Source organism: Mastomys coucha, unplaced genomic scaffold (assembly GCF_008632895.1).
Source record: "Mastomys coucha isolate ucsf_1 unplaced genomic scaffold, UCSF_Mcou_1 pScaffold16, whole genome shotgun sequence".
Taxonomy (NCBI): Eukaryota; Metazoa; Chordata; class Mammalia; order Rodentia; family Muridae; genus Mastomys; species Mastomys coucha.
In genome coordinates this window covers 77,398,907-77,409,832 of record NW_022196898.1, presented here as the reverse complement: position 1 = coordinate 77,409,832, position 10,926 = coordinate 77,398,907, and the positions used below count along the sequence as shown (strand labels likewise).

The following is a 10,926-nucleotide window of genomic DNA, read 5'->3' as shown; positions in this document are numbered from 1 at the left end:
ATATATATATAGTTTTTCAGGTTAACAACTGTTTTAAATTCAGAAGCACATCACCTAAAAAGCCTGTCAGGAAGCTGATGGAAAACAGGCTTATTATTTTAAAATGGCAGCTTGCTCTATGTTTCTGCTTGCTCAGATAACAGGTACATTCCTCTTCCCACCTACAAGTCTGCAGACTTCTGGTGCCATTCATGTCCAAACATTATCACCCTCAGACAGCTGATACAAAGCAAGGAGATGAATGCACTTCTAATATCCGCTTATCTGTCTGTTTTTTTTTTTTCTTTTAAAACTAAGAATGTATTTCCTTTCCTGTTCATACAACAATTTTTCCATCTTTCCTTCCCTTTATACATGATCTAAACTCTCTTCATTTCCAAATGCTCCCTGACACTTGATGACTGCAGTCACAGTGACATGACATAGGGGTGTGAGCATTTACCAACACGCACAGACACTTTCTGCATATGAGAGACTGTTAAGCAAGAGAATGACCAGAAGCAAATGAAGTTGGAAAAAGATACCAAGTAACTATGGCCACCATGGAGAAGCAGAGGACAAAAGGAGAGAGTGAAGGTGTAGAGCGGCCATGTCAGAAGTTCATGTGCATCCTGCAGAGGGTGGTGACACTGAATGACAAAGATCCATCCCTAACTAGGCTGTCTGCCTCAGTGGGAGAGGATGCACCTAGTCCTGCAGTGAGTTGAGGTGTCAGGCTAGGTTGGTACCCAGGGGGAGCCTCACCCTTCTTAAAGATGAAGGGAAGGGGCCATGTGACAGGGTACTGGGAGGAGAGGGAGGACCGTGATTGGGATGTAAAGCAAATAAATATATTAATTGATGAGAAAAAAATCCATATCTACCTTTTATGAAACATTGGAAAGAATGCTGAAATAAATACTGGGAATTGACTCCCTAACACGGCACTGAAAGGGGCATGTGCTAGTGTGTTTTGTTAGTTTAGGGTTTCTTTAGAACAACCGACGTCTCTTCTCTCAAACAGGCTGCAAGCTCTCCCCAGCTAGAAAGAGCATCTCCCCTTCTGTACCTGACACCAGGGTGGTTGGTTTTCTAATGTTTCTGAGCCATATTAATATAACTCTGTGAGAATTGGTTTGTCTTCCTGCCTTAGATGACGCCTAACACACAGTGAGCACCCAAAAAATTACTAGGTATGAGAAAAATAGAAATGCTCGGTCAGAATTAAGATGTTCTCTTTCCACAGAATGAGCAAATAAACACATTATAAACAGCAGGAGTAAACGCTTTGCTCAAACAGTTCAGGGGTTTCAGTTCTAAATTCACCTTTACACTGAAATATTATCTCAGGCTGGCTCAGCAGGCAAAGGCTCTTGCCCCACAAACCTGGAAACCTGAGTTTGAGCCCCAGATCCGGCAGTGAAGGAAGAGAACTACTTCTCAAAAGTCTGACCAACCACACATGCATGGCATGGCATGGTATGTGACCTCTCTCTTCCTCTCTCTGTCCCAATTCAAATAAAATTAAATACATGGACACACATTCAATAAATAAGATTAAACTGAAAACAAAATTATTTAGAACAAATCATATATAAAGCTTATTTAAAAATGTTAAAATTTTAATGGTCAGTGTCTCTCTCTCTCTTTTTTTTTTCCTTTTGTTTTTTTCGAGACAGGGTTTCTCTGTGTAGCCCTGGCTGTCCTGGAACTCAGAAATCCGCCTGCCTCTGCCTCCCAAATGCTGGGGTTAAAGGCGTGCGCCACCACTGCCCAGCTTGTTCAGCATCTCTTAACACCACTTATAACAATATTTTAATAATGCTAGTGTTTAGCTTCTCTTGCAGAGGACAGATTTGGTTTCCAGTCCCCACAGAGAGGCTCACAACAGTCTGTAGCCCCACTCCAAGGCTGGTGCCCTCTTCTGCTCCCTGAGTGAGCGATGAGTGTGGTGAACATCCGTACGTGCAGGCAAAACACCCACACACATAAAATACTAGCTGATTGAGGTGCCAAATTATATACTAACGTTATTTAAAATATTTTTAGATGTGGTGTTAAGAAATGCTGAACATTAAAACTTTTCATATTTCCACTAGTCCCAGCTTTTACAAAGCAAACAGAAGCTCCTTCGTGGAAGAAACACAGTTAGGAGTCAAACCACAATATCGTGACGTACTGTGGCCATGGTACATAAGAAGCCACTGACGAAAGTGGCTGGCTTCATTATGTTTTCTCCTTTCCCTATGCAGTCAAAGCCTAAATATTTGCAGGAATTAGGACACTGATTATCATTCTCTTCCCACTCAACCTTAGTTTGTTCAAATTTGATATAAACACTCTCAAACAGACCCACTTATTTCACCTGGAAGAAAATGAGGCGGGTGAGAACCTCAGAGGGTGGCAACGGTGCCACAGGAGGATCTTACCTCTGTGTATGCAGGGCACAAACTAGTGGTGATCCCAGCTGGTACCACTAACTCAACACTTGAGACTTAACCAATTCGTCTCCATGTGGCTCAGAGAAGAACTGTTTTCCTTAGACCAGTGGTTCTCAACCTTCCGAATGCTGGGACTCTTGCTGTGGTGACCCCCCAACCATACAATTATTTTTGTTGCTACTTCATAACTGTACTTCTGCTACTGTTGTGAACTGTAATGTAAATATCCAATAGACAGAACGGCTGATATGTGACCCCCGTGGGGGTCGAGACCCACAGGTCGAGAACCACTGCTCTAGGTCATTCATTTCCTGTTTTCTTCAGATGTCCCAACATCTTCATTCTTAGGTGTTAGCATTCCATCTAAACTCCAACCCCAAGGTTACCTGGCAATAGCCAGGTAGGCCTGGCCCACTATAGATGGCACTGTTTGCCCCTCCTCTCTCTCCCACTCCTGCCTCCTGCTTGCTTCTCTCTTGCTCTTGGGCTCTTCCCTTCCCCGCTCTCCCCACGTGATCTACTACCCTCTTAACTCCCCTCCCCATGCCCTGAATAAACTCTAGTCATGTGGCTGGTCCCTCAGGGTGAAGAGATGGCTTGGCATGGGTCTGCCAAGGCACCCCTTCCCCCATGCCTCACCACACCCCCACAGAACATATTCTTATATCTCTTTATCTTTATAATCACATTAGGATTTCTAGAAGCTGATGGCTTCCTTCCCTCTTCCTTAGGTCCTTCATTCACATTATAGCTCAAATCCAGCCCTCTCTCATCACCTCAACTCCTGCCAACTCAAGACAAAGTCAGCACCACCTTTTGTCTAGACTTGTAAGACTTACTTTTTATTTATATGAGTACACTGTAGCTGTCTTCAGACCCACCAGAAGAGAGCGTCCCACTACAAATAGGATTACAGATCCCATTACAGCTGGTTGTGAGCCACCAAGTGGTTGCTGGGAATTGAACTCAGGACCTCTGGAAGAACAGTCAGTGCTCTTAACCACTGAGCCATCTCTCCAGCCCTTGTCTGGGCTCTTGCACACAGCAGCCTGGCTCCATCCTGGCTACTCTACCTCCACTAATGCTCAGTTCTCAATATAGCTTAGATGCTCCTGTTAACATATATATCACTGGAGGAATGAACAACTTAGTCAAAATTCTAAAGTGTTTTCACTTTAGAAGCTACTTTCTGCTATTTTTCAATAGAAATGGAAAATGTTTCTCACTTAATTTCCTTTAATGTCAGGGAGGAAGAAAGTGAAGGGCTGGAAAGGTGGCCCAGGCGGGTAATGGTGATGGTTATGCCACATTAACCCGAGTTCAAATCCCTAGCACCCAGGTAAATAGCTGGGCAGGTGAATGTGTGCTTATAACCCCAGTGTTGGGGGGGCAACAGAGACTGGCAGATCCCAGGAGCTCACTGGCCAGCCATAGCAGTGAGCTTCACTTTCAGAGAAACACTGTCTTAAGACAAGAGAGTACAAGAAAAAGTCACTCAACATTCTCTCTTGGCCTCTGTACATGTACATATGGGCCCACCATCCAAATACCCACATGTGTGCATCCCCCCACAAACAGACTGACAGACAGACAGACAGACAGAGCAAGCACTGGCTAAATGGCAAACATAAAATTTGTTCCCATAAAAACTTCAGATAGGAGTGAAAGAGATGGCTCAGCGATTAAGAGCACTGACTGCTCTTCCAGAGGTCCTGAGTTCAATTCCCAGCCACACATGGTGGCTCACAATCATCTGTAATAGGATATGATGCCCCCTTCTGGTGTGTAATAAAATAAATAAATAAATAACAAAACAAAACTTCAGATAACTTTCATTAAGGCCTTTTCCCATCTGAGGAGAGATGACCCATGGGAACACCAAGCTCTCAGGAAAGGGAAGTTATACGGAAGTGCACACATGCGTTCCCTCCAGCAGCTCTTGCCTTACCCAGGAGACTGGTGGCAAATAAAAGCAAGTACAGGGACATTTAAAGCAACCTTTTTCATCCGAACAGTATAGTTCTGAAATCCAAACAGTATAGTTCTGAGATGTTCTCAGGGTTAACAACTCTACGGCGGGCACTCACAAGCTGTTTATAAAGATTGCACGTTTCAAGTCACCTTTGTCTTTCCATCTTTCCAGTGCCACAGGCAGAAACCCTCCATCACTCTGACTCGCTTCCTGTGAGCCCGTGCCCTCAGGGGAATGTGTCCACACTGCTCCCTCCTGGAACATTCTTTCCCCGAATATCACAGAGCACTCCTACCACTTTCCAATCCCAAGACCTTCTTTTTCTTCTGTCCTGGAGGAGCCTCTATGAAAGGCAAATGGCTCCCAGTACTTCCCAGTACCACTGTGGTAGTCTTCATTTCTTGTTCTCGAGGGAGTGGTCACAGCGGACCTGTGGACAGGGAGTTCACAGCTCTCCGGACTCACTGGCTGCTTCTCCAAACCAGAACACAAGCTCAGGGAACAGGGATCTCCTCTGCCACTGCCCAATCCCCCACCTTCCAACCGATGGCCCGTGCTCAAAACTAATGTTTGCATAATGGTCAAGAATGAAGATGGAACTTGTGCCTTAGCCACTGCCTCAAGTGCTGATTTTATCACCATCCATGCTGCCATGAAGCAAGTCCTTAGATTCAAACAGAATGTTTAAAAACAATGAAAGGAGTAGGCAGGCGAACTCTAACATTGACAAAGAATAAGCAAGGCCAGTGATACCCACAGAAAGAAAGCTACAAGGCGGACAAGATGGCTTGCGTCTGTCATCCAAGACCTGGGAGGCCAAGGAACAGAAGTTCAAAGTCAACCTCAGCTACATACCAAGTTCAATGCCAGCGAGGGCTACCCGAGACCCTGTCTCAAAAATCAAAGCAAAACAAAACCGCAAGTCTTACTAGACTGTTTTCTAGAAGTTACGGGAACTCTTTCAATGTAGTGTACCTCCTTCAAAAACCAAGTACACCAGAAATTTATACAAAAGCCACATTTTATTTTACCTAGCTTTGCAGGCAAACAAACAAAACAGCACTTAATATCAACTGATGGCCTTTAATGTGTCATTTGGCTTTATATGTTTAGCTGAACAAATTATATGATGCGTGTATGACCGCACATGCTAAAATCAGTCTGTTCCACTTTCCTCCCAGTAAGTTCTTTAGCAACTTTGTGCAAAGGCCGGAAGGAGAGGGCGAGAAACTCAGGCGCAAAAGAGAGCAGAGTGCAGAGCGAGCACTCAGGTGACCTCTCACATTTGTTCCCAGCTTGCACAATCCCAAGGACAGCACGCTCCAAGCGCTGCTCATTCTTTCCACACCCGAGGACGCAATCAATGTCTGTCTGGCACGCGCTCCCCTACCCCTTAGTTCCGCACTTGTCCCTCCACCACCTTCCCTGTACCTGTCCCTCCCCCCTGCTCCGCAAGTGTCCCTCCGTCTTCCTGCATTTATCAGTCCCCCATTCCCCTGCTCTGCAAGTGTCCCCGCCCCATCAACCTGCCCCACACTTATCCCTCCATCTTCCTGCACCTACTTGTCCCCCATCTACCTGCCCCACACTTGTCGCTCCATCCCCATGCCCCACACTTGCGCCTTCACCTACCGGCTCCACACTTGTCGCTCCATCCCCTGCCCAACTTTTGTCCCTCCATCTTCCCGTACCACACTTGCTCCCATCTACCTGCTCCACACTTGTCGTTCCATGCCCCTGCCCCACATTTGTCGCTCCATCCCCCCGCCCCACACTTGACCCTCCATTCACCTGCCCACACTTGTCGCTCCATCCCCTGCCCCACTCTTGTCCCTCCATCTTCCTGTACCACACTTGCTCCCATCTACCTGCTCCACACTTGTCGTTCCATGCCCCTGCCCCACATTTGTCGCTCCATCCTCCGCCCCACACTTGACCCTCTATTCACCTGCCCCACACTTGTCGCTCCATCCCCTGCCCCACTCTTGTTCCTCCATCTTCCTGTACCACACTTGCTTCCATCTACCTGCTCCACACTTGTCGTTCCATCCCCCTGCCCCGCACCCGTCCCCTCAACCCCCACCCGCTTGCCCCGCACGGATTCTCCCATCCCGCCCAGCACAGGCACGGTCCCTCCTCCATCCCCCTGCCACCCCGCGCCCCCCGCGGCTCACCGTCGCGGCACTTGTACTGGCAGAGGCCGTCCTCTCCGCCCAGCAGGTCCAGCGCGGCGTTGAGGTACGTGTCTATCTTGTGGATGCCGTTGCGGATGGTCTTGAGGGTGGCCCTCCAGTCGGTGGTCTGGTCCTGCTCCTGGCCGCGCGCGGCGACCAGGAGGAACAGGAGCAGGAGCGCAGGGCCCCGGACGGCCGCGGGCCGCGAAGCCACCATCTGCAGGGCCGCGGCGGCCGGGCTGGGCAGCGGCGCGCGCTCCGGCTCAGGCCCCGGCCTCCTCCGCGCTCGCGAGCTCGCGCCCAGTCACAGAGCGGCGCCAAACGGCGGGCCTGGCCGGGCACGCGCTCCGCTCCCCCGGGGGCCGCGTCCTGCACGGTGCGCATGCGCCGGAGCGTGGGAGCCTGCGGAGTGCGCCAGTGACCTCGTTGCCCACGTGGTCTCCCGGACGCTCCGGTAGCTTACTGTCCTGCCTCTGTGGAGTCGGAAAAACGCCGGCGGCCGTGCTCCAGACATAATCATAACCACTGCTTTGTTCTAACCATATAGAGTTGGTTTTGTTTGGTTTGGTCTTTGTTTTGCTTTTCAAGACTGGGTCTTTGTGTAGCCCTGGCTGTCCTGTAGACCAGGCTCGAACTCAGAGACCCGCCTGCTGGGATTAAAGGCGTGAGCCACCACCTCCCGGCTTCTGGTGAGATTTGTTCGCTTGCTTGTTTTTCAAAGCTCTCCTGTTTACCGAGACACCATAATTTAGCCGGACTCCAGTAGCACAGCCTCACCCGGGCTCATTTCTGGGCAAGGCCTGGGGTTCAGTGGGTCTTCTGAGGGTTGCTGGAGATGGAACTCTGCCCGATCAACCAGAGCACTTCCTCCATTGCTTCTCATTTTAAGGAAGGGGAAGTTCACAGTTATCCCTCCTTAAAATCCCAAATGCTGTAGAGAAAAGGCTAATCATAAGGCAGAGGAGAGGGAGAAAGGAGTATATCTTCCAAAACGGGACAAATGCGGTAAGGTGACCTGGGACCAGCCCTCAGTTAATTTTTCTGAGACAGGGTCTTGGCCTGTAGCCCAGGCTGCCTTCCAACTTGCCGTGAACACACACTATCCTCCCAAGTGCTAGGATCTTGGCTCCAAGCCTCTCTTCTATTTCTTTACACATTTACATCTTGGTGAACTAATGTCTTTTACCTTAACAATAACCTGTGCTCTGAGGACTCGGTTTGCTGTCTCTCTCTACGGATTACATTCTCAAATGGCCAATTCTTTGGCAACTTTTCTCGTCTATTGCACACAGGTGCAATAACTAGCTGGTTAAACCGGATTCAGTCCCTCCCTTCTCTTTATTGTCAGCCATCCATGGCCACACCAGTCACCTCATATTTAAGATAAAATCTCATCATTGCCATAGGCCACGCCCTCCCTGGTACCATGACGTCATCAGTTTTGTCCCCAGACACTGTATTTTCCTTCCTTGACCCATCTAAAACCAGAGCCACTCTCCTGCCCTAAGGTGGCTTCTGTCTTCTTCAGTTTCCCTTAGAACAGTCTGAGGATCTCCTGTCTTCTTTATCTCATGTCAGCCGTCCACCCTCCCCTGTATGATTGCCTCCTGTTTGGACTTCAGTGGCTTCAACTCTTGGGCACGAGGCCACAGCCAGCCTGTCCTTTTCTCTGATGCACCCTGGGTACCAGGGATGCTGAGCTGCCCTCCATCCTGTGTTTGGCTGGCTTCTTAAGCTGTGAGGTCTCTGGAAAGCTGCGTGGGAAGCTCTTCCATGCCTTCATTTTCTTTCCTGTTGCTTTAAGAAAGCATTCTGACAAAAGCAACGTTAGCCAGGCAGTGGTGGTGCACACCTTTAATCCCAGCACTTGGGAGGCAGAAGCAGGCGGATTTCTAAGTGCAAGGCCAGCTTGGTCTACAGAGTGAGTTCCAGGACAGCCAGGGCTATGCAGAGAAACTCTGTCTGAAAAAAAAAAAAAACAAAAACAGGGCTGGAGAGACAGCTCAGCAGTTGAGAGCACTGACTGTTCTGAAGGTCCTGAGTTCAAATCCCAGCAACTACATGGTGGCTCACAACTATCTGTAATGAGATCTGACACCCCCTTCTGGTACGTCTGAAGACAGCTACAGTGAATTACACCAGAGCGAATGAGCCGGGCTGGAATGATTGAGGCCAGCAGAGGTCCGGAGTTCAATTCCCAGCAGCCACACATGATAGCTCACGGCCATCTGTACAGCTATAAATAAAATAAATATTAAAAAAAGATATAGACAGTTGTGGGCTATGCTTACTTCATGGTCTCTTTTTTGTTTTTGTTTTGTTTTCTTTAAGACTTATTTATTTTATGTGAGTGCATTGACGTTCTCCTCAGACACACCAGAGAAAGGCATCAGATCCCATTACAGATAGTTGTGAGCCACCATGTGGTTGCTGGGAATTGAACTCAGGACATCTGGAAGAACAACCAGTGATCTTAACCCCTGAGCCATCTCTCCAGCCCGTGGGCTATGCTTTCTTAAGAAGAATTTCAGGTGAAAAGAAGGAATCAAGGAAAGGAGACTCCCAGAGTGAGATGGGTTCTGAGAGGAAAGCCAGTAATCTTCATTGTCTAGAGGTTTTTATAGGGCTGTGACACTGACTAGACAAAGGCTGCCGTTTTGCTGTGAGATGTATTAGTTCTCTGAGCTCTGATGAGCCCTGACAATGGCCGGACCAAATGTTTGATGTGTGCCCCTCTGTCCCAACCAGAGAGATCATTGCCCACCCAGGAATGGGTGGTGGAAGCTCTGCTTTGTCCATCTGACTCCAGCTCTGGTAGCATTGACCTTGATTGTCCCTGGCTGTTAGTCTGTTGGTGGATATTATTGTCCCACCCCAATCCCACCTTGCAGGTGTCTCAAGAGCTGGTAATTATTTTAGCTCTCTGTGTTCTCTTAGCTCACCAATAAGCAGCTGCCCTTGTTCTCAGTTAACTCTTTGTCTTCAGGATGGCCTGGGGTTCCTTTCCTGAGGTAAGTGAGGGCTTTCCTGCCATCCTTCCTTTCAACTCGGTTTGTTATAAAAGTTAGACTATACCAAGAGCTCCTGTTTAGTTTTGTTTCTGTGGCTGGGATAAAGATCATGGTCAGAGGCAACTTGAGGATGGGAAGGCTTATGTCCTCCTATAGTTCTGAGGGAAGGAAAGGCAAGAAGTCAGGGCAGGAACCTGGAGGTGGGAACTGAAACAGAGACCATGGAGGAGCACTGAACTGAAGCAGAGACCATGGAGGAGCACTGCTTACTGGATTGCTCCTCCTGACTTGCTCTGATCACCTGCCTGAGGGTATCACTGCACCCCTCCCTCCCAGTTGCATGGCTCTCCCACATCAGTTGTTAACCAAGAAAATGCCCCACCGACTTGTCTATAGGCCATTGAATGCATGTTTACGCTGAACACATTGGGTTCTGTTGTCTGTGACTCAGAGTCCTTAGAGACATATCTGACCTGATAAAACCCTGGAGTCAGAACACCCTGTTCCCACTGTACCTGGTCTTTCCCTACAGGGAGCCACCTTGGAAAGCCGAGTCACTGCCCTTGAGAAGGTCACCCTAGTCCATTCTGGGGGTTTGGTTTCTTTTTGCAGGTTTTAAGTCAGTGTGCAGAATGGGGTTCTGAGCCTTCAGCCTTTCCCATGTTTTAAGTTTCCACACACGAGTGTCTTCTAAGATATCTTCCACACATTGTCCTGGAGCTTTAACATGGGTCAGAGCTGTAACGGCTCTCCCCTGGCTTCCGGTTGCTACTGTGAGTTCATGGCAAATTGTTTAAAGTTGTTGTCTTAGTCAGGGTTTCTATTCCTGCACAAACACCATGACCAAGAAGCAAGTTGGGGAGGAAAGGGTTTATTCAGCTTACACTTCCACGTTGCTGTTAATCACCAAAGGAAGTCAGGACTGGAACCCAAGCAGGTCAAGAAGCAAGAGCTGATACAGAGGCCAAGACTTCCAGCCCAGGGATGGCACCACCCACAAGGGGCCCTACCCACTTAATCACTAATTGAGAAAACGCCCCACAGCTGGATCTCATGAAGGCATTTCCCCAAATGAAGCTCCCTTCTCTGTGATAACTCCAGCCATGTCAAGTTGACACAATACCAGCCAGTACAGTTGTCCACCCCAAACCAACAATAAAGGACCACCTTTTTGTGCTTCTCAGTGTCTGACCACGAAGCTCTTGGAGGCAGTGGGCCAAGAACCCAGTTGGAGATCGACATCTCCACTCTCTGCTTCACAATGACAGTTTTAAAACAAATCCTTGAGAGCTTGTTTGGAGGTTCTAGCAGGGGAGCGCAGCTACTCGTATACCCTTGACCGAAGACCG

At 48.5% G+C, this 10,926-nt stretch overlaps 1 protein-coding gene across 2 annotated transcripts in view; it reads right to left on the bottom strand.

Moving 5' to 3' along the window:
* Pla2g12a (phospholipase A2 group XIIA) overlaps positions 1 to 6,942 on the bottom strand; it is a 17,125-nt gene extending 10,183 nt beyond the window's left edge. Inside the window, exon 1 of one of the 2 annotated variants that reach the window (XM_031375484.1) lies at positions 6,567 to 6,942. In XM_031375484.1, coding sequence (XP_031231344.1) covers positions 6,567 to 6,783 — 217 coding nt within the window. In that variant the 5' untranslated portion in view covers positions 6,784 to 6,942. Of the gene's footprint in view, positions 1 to 4,691; positions 5,146 to 6,566 lie in introns of those variants that run through there. The other variant, XM_031375485.1, reaches the window with a different exon arrangement.
* Between the last annotated feature and the right edge of the window lie 3,984 nt (positions 6,943 to 10,926).